The sequence below is a fragment of the Canis lupus genome, chromosome 21 (genome assembly GCF_048164855.1).
Source record: "Canis lupus baileyi chromosome 21, mCanLup2.hap1, whole genome shotgun sequence".
Classification (NCBI taxonomy): Eukaryota; Metazoa; Chordata; class Mammalia; order Carnivora; family Canidae; genus Canis; species Canis lupus.
Window position 1 is genome coordinate 47,485,586 of NC_132858.1, and position 22,654 is coordinate 47,508,239.

Consider the following 22,654-nt stretch of genomic DNA (forward strand, 5'->3'; position numbering starts at 1 on the left):
TCTCTCATGAACTAAAAAAAAAGAAGAGGAAAAGAGAAAAAATGAGTGGGAAATATCAGAAAGGGAGACAGAACATGAGAGACTCCTAACTCTGGGAAATGAACTAGGGGTGGTGGAAGGGGAGGTGGGCAGGGGGTGGGCATGACTGGGTGACGGGCACTGAGGGGGGCACTTGATGGGATGAGCACTGGGTGTTATTCTATATGTTGGCAAATTGAACACCAATAAAAAATAAATTTATAAAAAAAAGAAGACTTTCCATACATGTGACCAAAACCAAATCATCTTTTAGAAACTTGCACGTTGACTTTCTCAACTGTGTTCTGTAAAATGATTATTGCTGTTACTTGCTAGCAGAAATGACTTCTCTCATCTGAGTACTCATAGCCCTGTTGGTGTTCTTTTCCAGGGATATGTCTCATTTGCATTAATGGGAGGGTATTGTAGCAGAGCCATTTCCTGATTGGTGCCAAGCTGAAAATAGATCACATGTCCCAGGTTGGCAGGAACAGGAATGCTAAGCACAGCATAGTCTCCCCTTCTGCTGCAGGTCAAGTCTCTTCCTATTCAGGAGGCCTAGGCCCCTGTCTTTTATTTGATCTAACACAATGGACAGGTGGTATGTTGTGTCTGTGTGCTAGTAGGTGAATTTTAATGACATTTCAAGGCATTCTGAAAAAAATAAGTAATTTTTTGGATTGCTTTTGTCAAAGAATACAATTATTTGACATAAGTCTCATTGAAAACAGATGTGGAAACATGCAATTCTGACTTTTTTACTATCCTTCCCTGGAGGGTCTTGGCTTATGCCAATCTGAATTTTAATGTTGAAAGTTTTAGTCTCTTGTTTTCAGGTATGTTGTCTTTAATATATAGGAAAACATCAGGGGAGGACCCTTGAGCAGCAGCTAACAGTGTTAAAGGCAAGACTGAACCATCAGAGGGCTAAATAAATATGAAAGATTTGTTTTTAGATCAAGGCCTCCCATAGGACAGGACTGCTGTACATGCATCCTGAGGTAGTGGCTGGGGCCAGTGGTTTGGGGCTTGGGAAACTGTTTTTATCATAAGCTCTTTCTACCACTTTGGCATATTCTCTTCTTTTTGTTTCCTTCTCTATTAAACAAGAATGCCAATATCTGACCTTGACCTCAATTTGAGAGTCCTCTAAAGAACCCTTGTTTTTGTTTATGTGTGTGAGACTCAAGTATAGATCCCAGGTAGCATTTTATATCCCTCCTTTATCTCCCAGCAGTGGCTCTCCATGATTTGCCCATGAATTTCCTGGCCCTAGAAACAGATCAGTTGAAATGGATTACCTGTTGGCCAGATATGGTGTCTCCTTGAAGTGAATAAGCTGGGTGGCCTGCACAGGGAGATCCTGACTACTACACCCTCCCGGTGTAATATTTTTGTCCCCATCTCATAGAAGCATGTCTTTTTCTACTGGAACATTTGATGGAAAATCTAAAGTGTCTGAAGAGATAAGTTAGAAGGGAAGTGTCCCTAATTTTCTTCCTGACGTGCGTTAATGTTCATAAAGAGTGTCTCTAGGTGGCAGGACCAGTCGCTGTTACAGACTGGACATTTGTGTTTCTCTCTTCTCTAAAATTCATATATTAAAGCTCTAACCCCCATTGTGACTGCATTTGGAGATAGGGCCTGAGAGGACATAATGAATGTTAAATGAGGTCATAAAGGTGGAGCCCTAATCATAAAGGTTTGGTGCCTTTAGAAGAAGAGAGATATCCAAGATTTCTCTCGCCACTGTGTGAAAACAGCAAGGAGGCGGCTGTCTGCAATCCAGAAAGGGAGTTCTCACCAGAAACTGACCATCCCAGACCCTGACTTCTAGCCTTCACAGCTGTGAGAAATATATATTTCTGTTGTTGAAGCCACATAGTCTGTGGTATTTTGCCATTGCAGCCTCAGCAGACTAACAGTCATGAAAACCCTCCAGCAGCAGCCACTATAACTGGGCAGGAGGAAATCCAATCACCTTTTGAGATGACTTGTCAAGTAGGTATTCACCCTAACTGGTCTCAAACTAATCCTCTTAAATCATTTCTTGGGAAAGCACAAATGCTCGGTGAACAACAACAGAGCAGATTATTATTATTTTTGTCCTTAGCTATGTGAGCTATTGTTCCAATTTTCTGTGAACCTTATGCAGATCCCAACTCTCCAGATGTTCATCGACTTTATAGGAAGTATGCCTTGAGACCCATATTAAAATTTCCTGAAAGCAGATAAATCATATTTACCATGGATATGTGCATCTGTTATTATTATTGGTGCTCATAAACATTTTGTTGCATAATTAGTAAATGAATGAATAGATTAGTAATAAATGGAATCTGAACTACTATGGTGTCTGGTCAATATTCCAGATTATTCCACATTTCTTCTGTCTTTGCAATAGCCATCTTTACCCAAAGTTTTCTATCTATTTTTCTTCAAATAACCTAAAGAAGCCTGACCAGGGTATCTTCATTCAGTTCTAATCTGGAAAAGATGGAAGATTTAGAAGTGGGCATCTCAAAGACCATTCCTCTTACATGTACAATGTAGTCCTCAGGATCTCTATGTGTGGATGGCTTTCCTGCCCCCCTCTCCATCATAGCTGAGATGTTCAAATCATTTCAATCAGTTTCATATGCTTCAAAGGCATGCAATATTCTAGTTCTATGCTCAAGAACTGCCTCTTCTATATCACACTTCAATATTCTACTAGTTCTAAGCTCAAGTTGCCTCTTCTATTTGGAAATATCAGAATACTCAATTCACAGAGGTTGAATCAACAGCTGTATTTTTCTTTTCATAGTTGTTACAAAGTCTAGAGGTAGACTGTCCAGGGCTGATATCCTGATTCAATGATCTCTGAGCTCTGTTGTTTTGTTTTTTAAAATATTTTCCAGATGGCTTCTGCCCCTTCAGGCATAACATCTGCTTTCTAGTCAGTAAGAAATGGGAAGGGCACATCTTTGCCTTTTAATTTTTGAACCCATAATCAATCCCAAGGAATTGTGCCTATGTCTTCTTGGCCAGAACTACATTGTATAGCTGCCCCTACATGCAAAGACAAGAGGAAGGAAAAGAAGAACTTGGTTAAGAATATGTATTGAATGAACCAACCTTGTGTATCTTTAAGTAAGAAGAGGAAGATTTTGGAGAATCCCAAATAAGAATTAGAGGTAGAAAGAAAAGTAGCTTCTGAGAGTTCAGCAACAAGAGATTATGGGCATTCCTCTCACAGCCCCATTTTACTTAACTCCATGGAGGCTCAGGTTTGTGTTACTTTGTTCCAATCTGAATGGCCAACCCAGGATCACCACGTGTCCCTTCATATGTGAACCAATCAGGATTGGGGGTCTGCTAACTGAGGGTGAGGATTGGGTAGTTCAAATGTGCACTCATATATCTAACCTTTAGAAGTGGTTTTAGAGAACTTGGAGAATAGATCTTTGGTCTAAGCATCCGAAGGTGGGCTTGAATCCCAGTTCTGGGCCATGACTTTGGGCAAATCATCCCTTAGACTTTCATCACCTCATCTGTGAATAATAGAAATATCCAGGGGTGTCTGGGGGACTCAGTCAGTTAGGTGTCTCCCTTCGGCTCAGGTCATGATCCCAGGGTCCTGGGGATCTGCTTCTCCTTCCACCCCTTCCCCCTGCTTGTGATCTCTCTCTGTCTCAAATAAATATATAAATAAATTTTTTTAAAAAATGAAAATATTCACAAATTAAGTGAGAAAATGGAATAAGTACTGTCTGACAGGGATGAAGGCATACATTTATAGGTGTTACTATGTTTATAGAGCAGTGCTAAGATGTCCCTGCCTTTTCTGGTCATGGATTAGTTTCATGTGACTGAACATCTTATGAATATAGGCAATTAATATTATAATTAATTACAATTAATTATACAATTAATAATAAAGAGTCTTCTATAGTCCATCCTTAGATTTTTTCAGACCTGTTGTCACCTCTTCTCAGCCATGTTCTCTTTCATGAGTGGGTGAAGAGATATATGTATGTATATGGGGCACTTGTCTGCTGGAAACAGGAGCCATATCTCTTGATCCCATCTGCCTTGGATGTGAATAGTGAAGGCAAAATCTGATTTCACCCTGCTCACTGGAGATCACACAGCACCCAAAGAGTTAAAAACAATATTCACATGAGCTGCACAATCATGTCTCTCTAATGCTGTCCAATGAGATAGTCACTTGACCATACTACATTCAGTGAGGTAATGGTCCCACATGTACCCTCTCCTCCTTGGTGGAAGATGCATAAAATATAAATAAATGATCAAGTTACAGTATGAACTCTGAATGACCAATTTTGGTTCAAGCAAAGGCCTTCTCCTACCTCACAGTTCCCTGATGATAAATCTTTCAGCAACAGGTTGATCCCTCTCAGAAACAGAAACTTATCAGGATGGAGTGAATGCGAGTTGGAGACCCAAACACACACGCAACCACAGACTAATGGCTTTGAATATGTTTCTTCTTTCAAGAGCCTTTGGTTGAGGCTTTGGCTGCCACTGGAAGGGAAAGAAAAGGGAACAGGTTGTAATGTCAATAGCAAATGCAATAGACCATCTGCAAAAGACAGCTACTGATCTGACTTCCACACTATGCTAGTTACAAAATTAAAGGGACAGGACAGGGCTCCTACTACTAAAGAGAATGGCAGTATCATCTTCAATTTCTCCATCCTCTCAGTTTTCCCTTGGGGTAGATTTTTAAAGTCTGTCATGAGTCTTTGCAAATTCATAAAGCAACTTGCATGTGCTATCTCATTTTACTCAGGTCTATCTGCATTCCATGGGAAAAGGAGAATGAAGGAATCAGGGCTTTGACATTTCTCAAGGGATTCTTTGGTGACAGTCTGCAAGGGATTGATGGGGAAGGAAGTAGACATAAGCTTATAAAGCTGCTGCTTTGACCAGAAATGGAAACCACTCTTTCCCATGGGAATGTTGGTTTTTGATAAAGAAATAGGACAAGGTTATTCTGCTTTGTCTTATTTTTTTGGTTACCCTGGTGTTTGCTTTTCCCTCCCAACTAAGTCGGGCCACACTGCATTAAAGTGACCAGTACATCTCTTCTTAGGCAGATATTGTCTAAGTGCCACCAACTCCTGCTCTTGATGGAGACTTTAGTGTTGGATCTGGCTGATGTCCTTCTTGATCCAAAGGCTGCCTCTGTGGTCCAATGGGCTGGCTACCTGACCTTTAAACTTCAGCCACCCTGGGCCTGAGACTCAAGTTTTCTGGTCACCACTGGCTTGCAAGTCTGTACTCTCTTGAGTTATTAACAGGGTAGGGTTCTGGGTAGCACCTACTGCTTCTTTGTGTGAATACCAGGCTCCCTGCTTTTGGCAGACCAACTGGAAAGCATCCCTCTGTGGACTGAAGCAGCTGAACCAGGGTACTTGTAAAGTTCAGGCTTTTACTCAGCCTCCAGGTGTACCCCTCCACCTTCACACAGATACACGCTGTGGGCCTCGTTGGTGGCAACACCTTTCACCTTTCTTTTTGCTGGTGTCACAAAAAGGTTGGCCACAGGGTCAGTCAGTCAGTGCTCATTCTCCAGGCTCCTTTGGCTTCTGCATCAGGCAACTGTAACATCATGGCATGGACAGGGACAGCTCAGCTCTTGTTACAGAGACTTTAAACTCATTCATTTATTCAACAAATACTTATTAAACATCTCCCACATTCCAGGCACATATAAGGTGGTGGAGCACAGACATGGTCCTGGTGCTCATGGCCCTCATAGTCTAGGTGGACCACAAAGTAATTTCATAATATACAGTGCTAAGGAAGTTAATGAAAATAACATCAATGAGGGAGTGAGACTTGGATTGGAGAAGTAATAATACCAAGAAGGATAAGACAGCCAAGGTCAAGAGGATGAGCAGTCTGATCTGAAAGAAACCCTTCATGTGTCAAGTCTACAAGGCAAAAAAGGACAGACACATGCCAGGAACCAAGGAGTGTGAGGGAACATAGCTAGCAAAGGAGAGAAGACATGGAATTAGGTTATTGGAATGTGCACAAGACAGACGATCACAGTCCAGATTAAGGCTTTTCAGCAGTTTTATTCATGTAGTGGAAGGGATTAAAAGGCTTTAAGCAGGGTAATGTCATGGTTTGGTTTCGGATTCATGAAGATTGCAAGGCTGATAGCTCTAGTTGTAGTATGTTGTATTTTCTGCCTTGTGTAGCTGTATGATGAACCTCCCAGGCTGAACCTCCCTAAGTGTAAGGGCAGTGGACTCCACACAATTAGAGTCCCTTATCCCCATGCCTTTTTCATCATGGCCATTTGCCTATGTCTTCACAAAATACTAAATCCCACATCTACAAGGGGACCTTTTTAACCTGGGTTTCCCTCTTCACATTACAGGATTGTTTATTTTGGTGACCACAATTCTTGGTCACCCTGCTTTGAAGAATGAAGAGGTAGTCTAGACAAAGAGTGGTGGGCAGCAGAGCAAAGTTTATTGAGTGGTAGTAAAGTTTATTGAGTACAGAGCTCCTGAAGAGGTAGGGGACTGAAGAGAGTAGCCACTGGAGTTTCTAAGTCTAGGGGTTTTTATGAGCTTGTTGGTGGGCTGTTTTAATCTAATTAACCCTCCATGTGCCTGTCACCCAATCAGGTTTTGTCAACTATCACGTGGGAAAGGGTAGAGGGCTCCTTCCAGGGCGGTGTAAAATCCTTTTACGGGTAGTTTCCTCTTAGGGCAGGGACCCCTCATCCCAGCCTGCCTTTCTTCCAACTGTCCTTCGTCATTAGCATTTCTCGTTTTCAAGCTCCAAGACATCCATAAGCAAACGTCCTTGGGACCCTTTTTCCCATTTGTGAAAAAAGTGTGATTCATGTCACTTTATAACCAATCACTAACTCTTTACCAAGATTCAAACCTGACCTCAAACTACCTGTGAACTCCATACATTGTATGTGTTAAGCTAAAGACCAGAAATGCTGTTGCATTTACCTTTATGTCAGTACTAAATATGTGTTTGTATTTTTTCCAAGTGCTCCATTCTTTCCAGACCGCAGAAGGTCAGCACACGGTGGTCTGATGAGCTGCTTGGAGTGTGTGTCATCAATGGGCCCTCCTGGAGATGCCGCGGCTGTGCAGTCCCCTCAGGGGCCAGGCTGCATCTGGTGAAACTTCATTTCAACACAGGTGTTGGTGACATGGTCACGTCATGTAGAAATGAGAGATTCAGTTGCTCCTTCCCTTGGTGGCCTGTCTACACAGCTTCATGAAGGGAGGAATGGAGAAATTTCTGTCCCTCCACCCAAAGACATTTTAAGAAGGAAGAATAAATCCAAGCACCTGGAACCTTCAGTCAAGTCACATTTTTATCTATCCCATTGGTGTAAGGGGAATGTGAAAGACTGAATCATACTTGAAGGATAAAGCTAGCTGTCTAGAGATCTTTTGGGAACAAAAGTTTTACTGAAACTGTCGTATAGTCAAGGTGATGTAGTTTTGGAATACAGGTGAGGTTTTGTGGGGTGAGGTCTGGAACAGATGACCAAGAAAGAATTCTTGAGGTGTCTTTGGTGCAAAAAGGTGATTTTATTAAAGCACTGGGTAGGACCTGTGGGCAAGAAAGAACTGCACCAGGGTTGTGAGGAGCAACTGATTATATCCTAAGGGGTTAGAGGAGGTAAGGAAAAAGGGAGGTTTTCAAAAGAATTTTCAATGCTAAAGAGAACAAGATACTGGAGGCCTTGCCAGTATCAAGTTAAGGTTGTTTTCCCCTCTAGTAAAGGATTAACATTAAGACAGTTGGGAGCTTCCTGGAGGAATGTCATAGGTATCCCACCCAGGAGTGGCAGTTGTGACAATCTCTGAACTGCTTTTGGAAGATAGTGCAGTTGAATAGCTCTGTGGTCCCATTCTGTAAAATTCAAGTCCAACAGCCTTCTTTGATTCTGTTCCACCCTTTCTGCCCCTACCACCCCCTTAGCTCAAACTAGCAGTATGTCAGCTGATATAATCCCATTTCTATTCTCCCTTCTGTTGAGGTAGCAGATTAAGCTTATAAGTAGAATTAAGGATCTCCTGTCATATGGTTGTTGAGCCACACCCTTAATGTTCTGTTCAAAAGTTTTTTCATTTTTTTTTCAGTGTTATTGAGAATTTTCCAAACTTTCAAGTTCTGGTTCCTTGGTGCTTAGAATTGTTTCTTCAATTGACTCTCTTCTTTTTTCTTTGAGAGGTCAGAAGGAACCAAACCACTCCAACACTTCACTTAGAAATCTCCTCAGCTAAATAATCAATTTCATCACTTGCAAGTTCTACCTTCCACAAAACACTAAAACACAATTTGGTCAAGTTCTTTGCCACTTTATATAAAGGATCATCTTCCCTCCAGGAGGCTGAAGGTCCGAAGATCTGCAGTCAGCAAGTTGGCCACCCAGGAGATGAGGGTTGATGGTGTAAAGTCCAATCTGACTTCAATGTCTTGAGAACAAGGAAAGCCAGAGATGCAAGTGTTGTATAGTTTTGGTCTTCCAGTCCAAGACCAAGAAATGTCAATGTCTTAGCTCAAGTAGTCAGGCAGGCCAAGTTCCCTCTTACCAGCCTTTTTGTTGTATTCAGGTTAATTGATAGGATAAGGCTCACCCACATCCAAAAAGGTAATTTGCTTTACTCAATTTACCAATTTAAAGGTTCATCTCATCCAGACACACCCAGAATAACTTGTGACCAAATGTCTGGATGCCTCATAGCCTAGTCAAGTTGACACAAAAATAACCATCACAAGGATGTGATACCTAAGATTCTCATCCTTTCTGTTGATCTTTTATAAAAGAAAGAAACTTCTTTCTTTTATTTTATTTATTTATGTATTTATTCATAAGAGACACAGAGAGAGAAGCAGAGACATAGGCAGAGGGAGAAGCAGACTCCCCATGGGAGCCTGATGCTGGACTTGATCCCAGGATCCAACCTGAGCCAAAGGCAGATGCTCAACCACAGCCACCCAGATGCCCCTCTGTTAATCAGTTTCTTATCTGTAAAATAGGGATGGTAATAAAACAAACCTTATAGAGTTACTTTGAAGAACAAACTATTTAATGCATATTAATAAGCACTTAGCAGTATCAGGTCTACAGTGAGGGCTCAATACATGATGGCTATTCCTATCACTGGGTTGTACACATCATCAGGTAACAAGTCTACATAGGAAGTTAAATTTTCATAAATGAGTTCAATTCCTCCTGATTATTCATAACTGTAATGTCGAATGTCTTAGTCTCAAGCATATTGTTTTAGGACAACACAAATTGGCATTATACCTATAAAAACTAAAAAACCTTGCTGGACTCTTCTGCAGTATACTGAGTGATGCTTGCTTTAGAAGCACCTTCAAACCAGTTAAAAAAATGCACACTTCTGGCTCCACACAAAAAACATAGCAGCACCTATTGGGCAAGTGGTCCAGGGATCTGTGTTTTTTAAGAGACACAGATAATGTACACAAAATGTTTAGAACTACTGCTCTGATGGAACTCTGCACAGGCTACTGATTCAATATTTCCTTTGTTTTATTAAATTTATGTAAATGTGCTTTAATGTTATTACACCATTTGAGTTTTTGTTAGCATTTTATTCCTCTGGTTGTATTGTATTCCTTTAGAGTGGAGTTCAGGGCAGTTTTCGGCTTTGGTTGATGCTTGTAGTCTAATGGCTCCTCACCCCCACCTTGTTTTCTGCTGCTGAGCACATCATCCCCTTGCTACCCTCAACCATAACAGTCCTGCCCACTCCCTTCTGATTTAATTCTGTATTGTAGTACCTTCTCTCCCCTTCACCCCCTAGATGATTTAAGCTGTTTTTATTCTTTCTAGAACCAACACATCTGTCATGTATTTCCCTCCAATTTAAAAACAAAAAATCACTGGTTACTGAACATAAAGTCATGCCTACCCTAGGTGATCTTTTTTGTTGTTGTTGTTGTTTTTGTTTTGTTTTGTTTTGTTTTGTTTTAACTGGCATTAGCTTGGTGAGCCTGGATTTTCTGGGCCTCTACTGTCTGACACTGCTTTGATTTGGGTCAGGTCCCTAAACTCAGAGTAGACAGAGATGCCTCTCAAGCCTCGGTTTGTGTATATAATTGCTTAATCTTGTGAATTAAAGTAAACTTTGTGGTTCATCCACAATTTCCCATTTTTATAGACTACTCTTCCTCCATGAACACAGGAAATTAAGCTGTGGTTATTACTGAGGAAGTGATAGAGTTCAAAGTGTGTTAACAATGGACTGTGAGTAGATTGGAAAATATTTTTCTGTCTCTATTAGAATTGTATCTATGAGTGTCTTACTAGTCAGAAATAAACTAGTCAAGTTTATTTAACCTAAACAAGAAATTTTCTGGAGGATATTAGAGAGCTCCCCAAAACGCCAGGCTCAGAGGACATATAGGAACCAAAGGAGACTACAAACCCGATTCTATAGCAGAATGCAGGCTAAGAGTTCTGGGTTGTGTCCCTGCAGCCTGTGACTTTCATATTCAGAGCCCCAGGCAACAAGTTCTGATTGGCTGAACTTGACCAGGTGTTCACTCTCCTGCTGACTGCTTCTATAGTGGAAGATGAGCCTTACTCCTCTACCTCAGGGTTCTTCCCAAATACTAAGAACATTTGGATATTGTAGCCTCAAATGACAAAAATCTCCCCCAAACATGATTCCCACTGTAGTAATAATACCCATCAGTTTTTGAGGACTTATATGTTCCACATGTAGAATCTCTAATCCTTACCACAACATAAGATAAGATATGATAAGATATAAGATAATCTTTACCACTTATACTCTAAAAAAGATAGCAATCCCCACCCCCATTTTTTACAGTTGAAGAAACATATGAAGAGGTTAAGTAACTTTCCTATGGTCATAGAAGTGATAAGTGATGAACCAGGGCTTATCTGATCCGGAATTGATGGCCTGTCCATTCTATCACAACACCACCTCCAAGCATTATCTTCACCTGAATTTTTTCCCTGTATCTCAAGTAAGTTACACAAATAGTACTTGTTTTTTAGCCATTACATCCATATCTGCATAAGAACGGGTATTAACAAAATAACTTCGAAGGCTCCTTCCATCTGTGTCATTCTCTGTTTTTATAAATGTATTCTAATGGCTACCACTTATAAATGGCATTAAGTGTATAACTACAGAGCTGATTTGGAAGATGTTAGTGGAACCATTATTGCTATCAGGTGTGAGGCTGTTTTCTTTGGTCTTGTGCAGCTTTCTCTGAAAGACATACTTCCTCTGCCAAGTCAGGTCCCTGAAATCTGTTTGGAAACTAAACGCAGGGCTGTGTCCCTGTGGAAGTGGCTGTCAAACATACAATTCCTGCTGTCTGGCTGGTGACATGCTAATCACCCTTTGTTCTTCTAAATGAACACATCTCAGCAGAGACTCAAAGAAACTTTCAAGCAAGAAGGCGTTTGTGTCCACCATTTTTACGGGGACGAAGCAAGGGGTGGTTGTGTTCAAGCAATCACTCTTGATATTCTCTTGGGTATATGTGGTTTTAACTAGAAAGTAAAAGGTACTTGGGCACTTTTGCAGAACCATATCATTGGCTTCAGTCTGGAACTCCTGTCTGAAACTGCAATTAGCACTAGGCTACTAATAGTCATGAGCTCTGAGTGTGTTCCTTCTTCAGGAGGAGCAGTTCATGATACATTTATTCAACTGTGTTGTAAATGGAAGTTTATGGAGAACCTGCTTGGGGTAAAGATTGTATCAGTGTTAAGAGTTTACTTGGAAAAAAAAAGACAACATTCTCAGCACAGGAGGGAGTAGACATTAAAACAAATAACAAAAATGCAGAGTGATGGAAATGTTGTGTTATGAATGCCTGGAGAATGCACAGAAAAGAGAACTACTAGATGTTAGGGGGTAAACTGGAAAAAAAATCTCAGAAGAATCTATATTTGAGTGTAATCATAATGAAAACAATTTTACCCAGAAGATAAGGAGGAGGGTATTTGAAGACTGAAAGACAAAAGCCTGCAAGTGTCAGGACATATGAAGTTTGGGCGATTGTGAGTTGCTTAAGAGGGGAGTAATAGCTGAGTGAAAGGAGAATTTTAAAAGGAGCTAAAACAGGTCATGATGGGAACAGTCATACAAATCAGGTGAAGGTGTGTTTGGATCATGTTAATAGGGGACCATTGAAGGTTTTTACATGGGAGGTTGATGTGATCAGACTATATTTTAGAAAGATCAGGAGGATGGATTAGAGCAAGAAGGGAAAATAGCCCTTACAGAGAGTCAAATTCCAGGTACAATTTTACTCTTTTGACAAAAATTTACAGAAGTGTGAGAAGACACATTGTTTTTTAATAGTCTCTTCAAAAATATGAAAGCCATGAAGATCTGATATGAAAATGTGTAGTATTTTCATTAGGAAATAAATACAGTGCTTATTTTCTTTTACTGGTTTGCAACCTTAAAAAAAAAAAAAAAGCAGTGAGCCAGTACAATGTACCTTGACTTTTTATGACATAAGTTTTATATAGCATGAGTCAAATTTTATTCTATAATCTATAAAATAATTACCAACAAAATCTTCAATTATAGTGGGTTAATAAGTTGTTAAAGAATACTGTTTCTTATTTGAAAGCTTTCACACTAGTTGTCTAGCCACTAAAAGTGCTTACTTAACATTCAGTGCTATATTTAAGAATGACTTTTGAACATCTACTATGTACCATTGAACTAAATCAGAAGATGTGAATGTACACTGCTTTAAGACATGTCAAAATGAATAAGTGTTTTAGTAAGCTGTTCTATTTCTAATACAAGGAAGTAAAAAAAAAAAAAAAAAAAAAAAAAAACAATGATCAAGTCTCCAGTGTTAAGATGGGAAAAAACGAAAACACTTCCAGTTTAGTCCACTCATCACCATGGTTTCATCATCTATTACACAGTAAAACAAACATAGCCACTGACTATAACCCTTAATGAGCATATGTGACTCTGATAATATTTATCAGGTTTATTTGTTTGAGGCCAACTGAAATGAAAAGAAAACAGTACAGCATTGGGTCATTAGTCTCTTCTGACGTGTGCTTTAATGCTAAGGAAAACATTAGTAGCTTATTTTTAGCAAGTACCTTCATCCACTAAAGTGATAATGGCCCAAGGAATAATCCCTGGGATAGAAAACAGAAATTCCCAGAATTAAGCTTTCTTGCTCATCTGTTCTATAGCTGTAGGAAATCTATCAGCATTGTCATTTCTCTTCAGCATCAAGGAATGTTTTACTTCAGACCATTATGCAATTCTCTCAAACTAGACTGCCTTTAACCTTCACCTCTGCTAAGTCAAGGTCCTCACAGCCAAAAGAAATGAAAAATGTCACCTTCCAGGAAGCCTCTTTACCTAAAACAAAGTCATCCCTAGTATCTTGTATTATTTTCACTTATATAATCTACTCCGTATTCTTTATTCAAAAATGCTATTTAAAAACTTATACAGAAATGATAGAAGCAAAACATTGTTCTAGGGCACATACTGATGTTATATGGGGAAGGCAGCAGATAGATAAAGAAAATAGTTTCTTTCTTACAAGGGTAACAAATCCGGGAGAGATAATAAATAGGATCAAAAAAAGGGTTCTCAATATTATTTCACCTCAGCATCTGATAAGGATGTATCTAACACCTTGTCACCAATCCCAAGGATTCACCATTGATTGACAAAAGTATGTGAACATGATGAAGTGGTCACATTCCAGGCTGGTGGAGTGGGAGGAGAAGGGGATATGGGAAATAGTTTGAAATTTATCAAAAGGCATCAGTAATTCAAATCAGGGCCTTTGAAATAAAACATATATGGCTTAAAATATGGGGTCTTCTACTACCTGTGTGACTTTGATGAACTACACAATCATTTTGAAACTCATAATTACTATCACTAAATGAGTTACTATGAAAGGATGTATTATAATGTCCAGTTTATAGGTTCTCAATAAAGGATATTTATTGTTTTGTTGCTATTATTTTATGCTTTTTGGAGGGAAGCATAGCCCAGTGAAGAACTATTTAACCCAGTGAAGAATCATTGTATTAAACTGTGAAATGTCCACCAGGAGAAGCACAGAATATGCTGGTAGTTCAGAAGAAAAGGAGTTCTATGGTGTTGGAGAGGGGATCAGAGAAGGATTCCTGAAAGAGGTGAGCAATACAGCTTGTTTTTAAGGGTCAGTTATGATTTGAAGAAGCAGTGGTGAAGGAAGTAGACCATCCAACCATGAGCCAAATGATAAATGGAAAGCTTTTACATATTTCTTTTTTGGTTTTCTAACATGAATTCCAGGCATTTGTTGGATATCTCACCAGAAATGGTAAGCTTCTGAGAGCAGGAACCATGATTTTACTCTTTATCATCCCCAAAAAGGAGCCAGCATAAATAAAATAAATACTTCTGTTGACAATCTGGGGTCTATGCAGAAACCATTCTTATAACCAAGATATTGATTAATACATTGTAAAAACTCTTTATCTCTTTCTCAAAAAGAGAATAGGAAGGAGATGGTTCAAGAAGGCAGTGTAGGGAGATCCTGAACCCACCTTCTCCCATAGACACAACAAGTCTACAGATATATCTGAAATAATTTTCTCTAAAAAGTCCTAAAAACTAAATGACTGACACCTGCATATCAAAGAATAAAAGGGCCACATTAAAATAGGAGAGGCAGAGAAACACTCTTACCCAGGTGTGGCAACACACCATCGGGAGAAATGTCAAAAATATGGAACCACTCCATGAGGAATGGGGGTTTGTTCCTCACAAACAAACTTAAAAAAAAAGACTTTATTTATCTGAGAGAGAGAGAATGCCTGAGAGAGGAGCAGAAGGGGAAGGGGAAGGAGGGGGACAAGCAGAAACCACACTGAGTGAAGAGCCCATCACGGGGCTTGATCTCACAGCACTGTGATCATGACCCTAACACCATGACCTGAGCAGAAACTAAGAGTTGACTGCTTAACTGACTGAGTCACCTAGGCACTCCAGGACCCCAGCTTTTAAGTCCTGTGTCAAAGAGACAGTCCTCTCCAAACATAAAACCAATAGAAATGATGTCCAGGAGAAACATAGAACTGTAAGGAATGGAGAATCCACTCATAAAGGATTACAACAATAACTCACCCTGAGAACCAATGCCAAAGCAGCAATTTGAAAACTGCCTAAACTATATGTGAAGTAGAGTCACTAATCTTAAAGTGATGGCTAGAGAGTTAAAACCCTGTTAGGATTCTCTCCAGGGATGGAAGCACTGCTAGACACTTGTTTGTTTTCTTGCAATTTCATTCTACCTTTCTAATCCTAATGCTGGTGGAAGCCATTTTGAGACTCTTCATCTAACCCATTAGCACAGGTGGATTGCCCTCAGCCCTCTATAGTCCAGCTGCACCACAGTTGGCTGGGCAATGTCCTTACCCTTCTTCTTTGGTGCTCCAGCTGTGCCACAGCTGGGCAAGTGCCCCACCCCCTGCACCTGTAGCCACAGCCCTCCCACAGCTGGCTAGCATACACAGTCCACACAAGGGATATCCCTGGAACATCTGGATCTGGTAGTAAGGATTGCAATCCTGGGCCCCATGTCATCTCTTACACAAGGCCATTCCTTCAATGTTGGGAGAGAGAGATTTCTCACCTAATACAAACATACAGAAACAGGCAAAGCAAGAAGACAGAGGACTTTTGTGTTCTAAACAAAAGACCAACAAAGTCTTAGTAAAGACCTTAATGAAATGGAGGTAAGTAATCTACCCAAAAGAGTTCAAAGCAATGGTCATAAAGATGCTCATCAAGCTAGGGAGAAGAAAGAATGAACACAGAATTTCAACAAAGAGAAAAGACAAGAAAGAACAAAACAGATGTAACAGAGCTGAAGAATACAATATCTAAACTGAAAAATTTACTAGACAGGTTCAATAGCAAATTGGAAGAAACAGAACAAATTAGTGAGCTGGAAAATGAAACAATAGAACTCATCCCAATAAATAAAAAGGAAAAAATTTAAAGAAAATATCATAAAGGACCTATAGGACAACATAAAGTGGAATAATATTCCCATTATAGGGGTTCCAGAAGGAGAAGAAAGAAAAATAGGCAGGAAACTTATTTGAAAAAAATCTTGGCTCAGAACATCCCTAGTCAGGGGAAGGAAACAGAAATCCAGGTCCAGGAAACCCAGAGGAAATCCCAAAAAACCCACACTAAGGCACATTATAATTAAAATGTTATAAATTACTAATAAAGAGAGAATCTTAAGAGCAGTAAGATAAAGGGGGAAAAAAAAAACTTATTACATACAAGGGCAATACCACAGTGCTATTAGAAGAGTTTTCATCAGAAACTTTGCAGGCCAGAAGAAAGTGGCATGACATACTCAAAGTACTAAAATAGAATAAAATAAATAAATAAAATCCCAACAAAGAATACTCTGCCCAGTAAGGTGATCATTCAGAATTAAAGGAGATACAGAGTTTCTAGACAAACAAAAGTTAAAAGAGTTCATCACCACTAAATTAGCCCTACAAAATTTTTAAAGGAACTTCTTTTAATGGCCAAGGCCATAATTAGCAGCCAGAAATTAAGAAAGGAAACAATTTCATGAGTAGAGCAAGCATACAGTAAGGCAGTAGAGCAAACACGTATAAAACTATACTAGCTTTATACTAGGTTAAAAGACAAAAATATTAAAATCAGTTGTATCTAAAAAGTTAGTTAAAGGGACTCCAAAATAAAAAGATGTAAAATATTAAAACATATACATAAAACAAGGAGGGAGCAGTTCAAATGAAGTTCTTTTAAAATGTGTTCAAATTAAGTGACCTCCAACTTAATATACACTGCTATATACTTAGGATGTTATATATAAATCTCATGGTAACCACAAACCAAAAACCTATAAGAAAGTCATCAATCACAAGCAAGGAGAGCAAGAGATAAAGAAAGAATCAGAGAAGAAATATGAAAACAATCAGAAAACAATGAACAAAGTAGCAATAAGTACATACCTATCAATAATTACTTTACATGTAAATAGTCTAAATCAATCAAAAAGATACAGGGTGATGAAATGGCAACAAAAACAAGACCCATCCATATATTATCTGAAGACACTCATTTCAGACCTAAACACACATGCAGACCGAAAGTGAAGGAATGGAAAAAGATATTCCATGCAAAATAAAGTGAAAATAAAGCTGAGGTAGCAATACTTACATCAGTCACAAAATAGACCTTAAAACGAAGACAGTAACGGAGACAAAAAGGACATTATATAATGATAAAGATAGCAATCCAACAAGAGGAAATAACAATTGTAAATATCTATGCACCCAACATCATAGCACCTAAATCCATAAAACAAATATCAATGAACATAAAGGGAGAGTTGACAGTAATACAATAATAGTAGGGGATTTTAACACCCAACTTGTATCAATGGATACGTCATCTAGGCAGAAAATCAATAAGGAAACAGTGTCTTCCAGCAGCACATTAGACCATATGAACTTAGACATACACAGAACATTCCATCTGAAAACAACAGAATACCCATTCTTTTTAAGTGCACATGAAACATTCTCCAGGATAGATCATATGTCAGGCCACAAAACAAGTCTCAATAAATTTAAGAAGATTGAAATCATATCAAACATCTTTTCTAACTATAATAGTATAAAACTATTTCAAAAAAATAAGAGAAAGAAAAGCTGCCAAACACATTGTATGAGGCCAGCAATATCATGATACCTAAACCAGACAAAGACACTACAAAAAAAGAAAACTACAGGCCAATATTCCTGGTGAACATAGATGCAAAAGTCCTCAACAAAATATTATCAAACAGGTCGAGAGAGAAACCCCTGCTGCCACCAAAATGGAGACCTTGTACCGCGTCCCGTTCTTAGTGCTTGAATGCCCCAACCTGAAGCTGAAGAAGCCGCCCTGGGTGCACATGCTGTTGGCCATGACGGTGTACGCTCTGGTGGTGGTGTCTTACTTCCTCATCACCGGAGGAATAATTTATGATGTTATTGTTGAACCTCCAAGTGTTGGTTCTATGACTGATGAACATGGACATCAGAGACCAGTAGCTTTCTTGGCCTATAGAGTAAATGGACAATATATTATGGAAGGACTTGCATCCAGCTTCCTGTTTACAATGGGAGGTTTAGGTTTCATAATCCTGGACCAATTGAATGCACCAAACATTCCAAAACTCAATAGATTTCTTCTTCTATTCATTGGATTCGTCTGTGTCCTATTGAGTTTTTTCATGGCTAGAGTATTCATGAGAATGAAAGTGCCAGGCTACTTGATGGGTTAAAAAATGTCTTTTGACAAGAAATCCGTGGATATTGGATTTGCTCCTGTTAATGAAGTTTTAAAGGCTGTACCAATCCTCTGATGTGAAATATGGAAAAAGTGAAGCAGCAGAAAAGAAGCATCTCATGAGAAATAGGAATCATATTAAAGCTTGAACTAGAATGTCTTCTTGGTATCAAAGAGACAAACTTCCCACAGTATTTCTCCTGCTGGCCTGTACTGACACACCAATGGCATTTAGTGGCATTTTCTTCTTAGTTTTTCATTTCTTAAAGAAAATATACTCCCATTTCCACAACTATAATATTGAATAAAGTGATTATTTCTTACAGCCCCCTTAACATTTTGTAGAGACGACATTTCTGACTTTCAAAAATTAATGTAAAATCAGGAAGCGAGATCCCATAAGCTGAGAACTCTGATCAGCTTTACCTATGGTGCTTTGCCTTTAAACAGTGTGACAGTACATTATTCAGATATGTGTGAGACTGTTTCTGCACAATAAGATGTATGAAAGGAGCAGAAATAAATAATTTTTCTAATTAAAAAAATATTAGCAAACAGCATTCAACAGTGTATTAAAAGGATCACTAACTGTGATCAAGTGGAATTTATTCCAGGGATGCAAGTATGGTTCAATACCACAAATCAATCAATGTGCTAACACCACATTAACAAAATAAAGGATATAAATTATGTGATCATCTCAATAAGATGGAGAAAAAACATTTGACAAAATTCATCATCCATTCTTAATGAAAACTCTCAACAAAGTAGGTTTAGAGGGAACATACCTCAACATGATAAGGTCATATATGATAAACTCATAGGTAATCATATTCAATGGTGAAAAGCTGAGGGTGCTTCCTCTAAGATCAGGAACAAGTCAAGGATGTCCATTCTTACCACTTTTACTCACCATAGTACTAGAAGTCTTAGCTACAACAATCAGAGAATAAAAAATAAATAAAAGGCATCCAAATGGGTAAGGAAGAAGTAAAACTGTCAGTATTTGCAGAGGACATGATACTATGAATAGAAAACCCTAAGGAATCCACCAAAAAAACTATTAGAAGTAATAAATGAATTAAGTAAAGTTGTAGCATACAAAATTAATATACAGAAATCTGTTGTATTTCTATATACTACTAATGAAGTAGCAGAAAGATAAATTAAGAAAACAATGCCATTCACAATTACACCAAAAAGAATAAAATACCTAGGAATAAACTTAACTAAGGAGGTGAAAGACCTGCATTCTAAAAACCATAAAACACTGATGAAAGAAACTGAAGATGGGATGAGCTCTGGGTGTTATGCTATATGTTGGCAAATTGAACTCCAATAAAAAAAAAATAAATTAAAAAAAGAAAGAAAGAAACTGAAGATTACACACATGGGAAGATGTACCAGTCTCATGGATGGAAATAATTAATGTAGTTTAAATGTCCATACTGCTTAAAGCATTCTACAAATTTAATGCAATCCCTATCAAAATACCAATACTATTTTTCTCAGAACTAGAAAATATAATCTAAAAACTTATCTATTTATATATTTTTTAAGATTTTATTTATTTATTCACAAGAGATACACAAAGAGAGACAGAGACATAGGCAGAGGGAGAAGCAGGCTCCTTGTGGGGAGTCCGATGCAGGGCTATTGATTCCAGCACCCTGGGATCATGATCTGAGCCAAAAGCAGATATTCAACTACTGAGCCACTCAAGTACTCCCCAAAACTTATTTAGAACCACAAAAGAGCCCAACCAACCAAGCAATCCTGAGAAAGAACGAAGCTGGAGGTATTATAGTGACAGATTTCAAAATATATTACAAAGCTGTAGTCATCAAAACAGCATGGTACTGGTACAAGACCCATCTACATATTATAAGACACACAGATTTATGGAACAGAATAGAAAGCCCAGAAATAAACCTATGCTTATGTGATCAGTTAATATTTGAGAAAGGAGGCAAGAATATACAATGGGGAAATGACAATCTCTTCAATAAATGGTGTTTGACGAACTTGACAGCTATAAGCAAAAGAATGAAGCTGGACCATATATCATGCATGTAATGAAAGTTACACCACATACAGAAATGAACTCAAAATGAATTAAGGACTTGAATCTAAGACATGAAACCATAAAACTCCTAGAAGAAGACATAGATAGTAAATTCCTTGGCATCAGTTTTATAATTATTTTCCTTTATCCAACTCCAAAGGTAAGGTCTACAAAACAAACAAAAGGGCAAAATAAGCACACAAGACTAACCCTTCTCCACAGTGAAGGAAACCATCAACAAAACCAAAAGGCAAGTTACTGAATGGAAGAGGATATTTGCAAATTAAATATCAGATAAAGTGTCAATATCCAAAATATATAAAGAACTTCTAGCACTCAATAAAAAAAAATCTTATTTTAAAATGGACCTGAACAGACAATTTCCCCAAGAAGACCTACAGATGGCCAACAGGCATCTGAAAAGATGCTCAGTATCATTAATCATTGAGGAAACACAAATCAAAACCACTATGAGATATCACCTCACACCTAATAGAATGGCTAATATCAAAAAGATAAGAAAATAACTGTTGGTAAGGATGTAGAGAAAAGAGAGACTCATGCATTGTTGGTAGGAATGCAAATTGGTGCAGCCTGTATGGAAAACATCAAGGGGGCTTCTCAAAAAATAAAAAATAGAAGTACTTTGTGATCCAGCAGTTTATGTCTGGGTACCTATCCACAGAAAACAAAAATACTAATCTGAAAAGATACATGGACCTCTTTCTTAATTGCAGCATTATTTATAATAGTCAAGATATATCCATTGGGTATTATGCTAAGTGAAACAGATCAGACACAGGAAGACAAATATCACATAATTCACTTATGAATGGAACATAAAAACAAAACAAACAAAACCCAGGCTCCGAGATGCCAAGAACAGAGTGTGGTTGCCAGAAAGGAGGGAGTTTGGGGGTATGTGAAATAGGTGAAGAGGATCAAGGAGTATAAACTTCCATTTATAAAATAAGTAAGCCATGGTATAAAGTAAGTAAGCCATGGGGATGTGACGTACGTACATCATGGGAATTACGGTCAGTAATATTGCATTAACTTTGTGTGATGACAGTTGGTATGAGATTTATTATGGCGATCAGTCTGCAAAGAATACAACTGTTGAATCACTGTGTTATATACATGAAACAAATATATGTCAATTATGGTTCAGTTAAGAAAAGAGAAAAGGAATCCAGTAGAAAGCTGGGATGGATCTAGGAGGTAGGATGCAGCCCTCTTGTTTCTAGATGGTTTCATTTGTTTGAGCTCCCATCTATGTTCCCCCAAGAACATGGCATACGTAATGGAATCATTGTCCTTTAAGCTTATTTATTTTTCGTAATTCTTCATCCATTAGTAAATTCTTTTATATCATTTGTAAAAAGCTCAACATGTTTTTTCGGCTATGCAAAGAGGTAACAAGATGAAGATGTTTATTTTGAATATGGGCAGAAGTGTTAAAGGCCACAGAACAACAGGTGAGGCAACTCCCAGGGGAAGGAAGGCTGATTGCCTCATGACCTCTTCCCATGAGAAGATTCTCTTTTAAGTGCTACTAAGATCTGGGTTTCATTTTTCTTATCATCTATCTATCTATCTATCTATCTATCTATTCATTCATTCAGAGAGGGGCAGAGAGAGAATCTTAAGCAGGCTACGTGCCCAATGCAGAGCCTGATCTCAGGGTCATGAGATCATGACTGGAGCTGAAATCACAACCCCAATGCTTAGCTGACTGAACCACCCAGGTACTCCTGGGTTTCACTTTTCTTAGGGAAGATATGCTTTTCTAGAGGGGATCTCTTGTAGAATGGCATAAGCTACTGAGATAATAATACCAACAGGAGATGTTTCAACAAAATTCATCTTAAACAATGCTATAGAACTATATATATATATATAGTTCTATAGCATTGTTAGTCTATATATATATATATATATATATATATATATATAGTCTTAAAATCTGTATATTGATATTGAGGATAATGATGCTAAAGGAAAAAAGTATGTTTAAAACTATGTTTTAAATATGTAGTCTATAAGTGATATATGTTTGTTGAATAGAAAAGCCAAAATATTAAGAAAAGCATCAAGAATAAAAGTTTCTTACAGCCTATTATTTTTTAGCATTCTTTTATGTACCCTATTTTAAAGAGAAATCATTTTTTTTAAAAAA

General features: G+C 38.2%; 1 protein-coding gene and 3 long non-coding RNA genes across 25 annotated transcripts in view; 2 read left to right on the plus strand and 2 right to left on the minus strand.

Annotated features, from left to right (window-relative positions):
- Nucleotides 1–1,623, minus strand: part of LOC140613151 (uncharacterized) — a 48,603-nt gene extending 46,980 nt beyond the window's left edge. For 2 of the 5 annotated variants that reach the window (XR_012014290.1, XR_012014291.1), the window contains exon 1: nt 1,320–1,620. This is a non-coding gene — a long non-coding RNA (uncharacterized lncRNA). Of the gene's footprint in view, nt 1–1,319 lie in introns of all 5 variants that reach the window. The other 3 variants (XR_012014289.1, XR_012014288.1, XR_012014287.1) reach the window with 3 other exon arrangements.
- An 89-nt stretch (nt 1,624–1,712) lies between these two features.
- The window catches only part of LOC140613152 (uncharacterized), a 44,464-nt gene continuing 23,522 nt past the window's right edge, over nt 1,713–22,654 (plus strand). For 14 of the 16 annotated variants that reach the window (XR_012014301.1, XR_012014300.1, XR_012014305.1 and 11 more), the window contains exons 1-4: nt 1,713–2,019; nt 7,052–7,525; nt 10,890–11,049; nt 14,076–14,233. This is a non-coding gene — a long non-coding RNA (uncharacterized lncRNA). The remainder of the gene's footprint in view (nt 2,020–7,051; nt 7,526–10,889; nt 11,050–14,075; nt 14,234–22,654) is intronic. The other 2 variants (XR_012014306.1, XR_012014298.1) reach the window with 2 other exon arrangements.
- LOC140613154 (uncharacterized) overlaps nt 4,367–22,654 on the minus strand; it is a 172,107-nt gene continuing 153,819 nt past the window's right edge. For all 3 annotated transcript variants that reach the window (XR_012014310.1, XR_012014309.1, XR_012014311.1), the window contains one exon: nt 4,367–4,548. This is a non-coding gene — a long non-coding RNA (uncharacterized lncRNA). The remainder of the gene's footprint in view (nt 4,549–22,654) is intronic.
- On the plus strand, nt 17,905–18,420 carry LOC140613535 (oligosaccharyltransferase complex subunit OSTC-like). The gene has a single exon (XM_072792006.1). It carries the CDS (start codon nt 17,956–17,958, stop codon nt 18,403–18,405), a length of 450 nt encoding a protein of 149 aa, XP_072648107.1. The 5' UTR covers nt 17,905–17,955; the 3' UTR covers nt 18,406–18,420.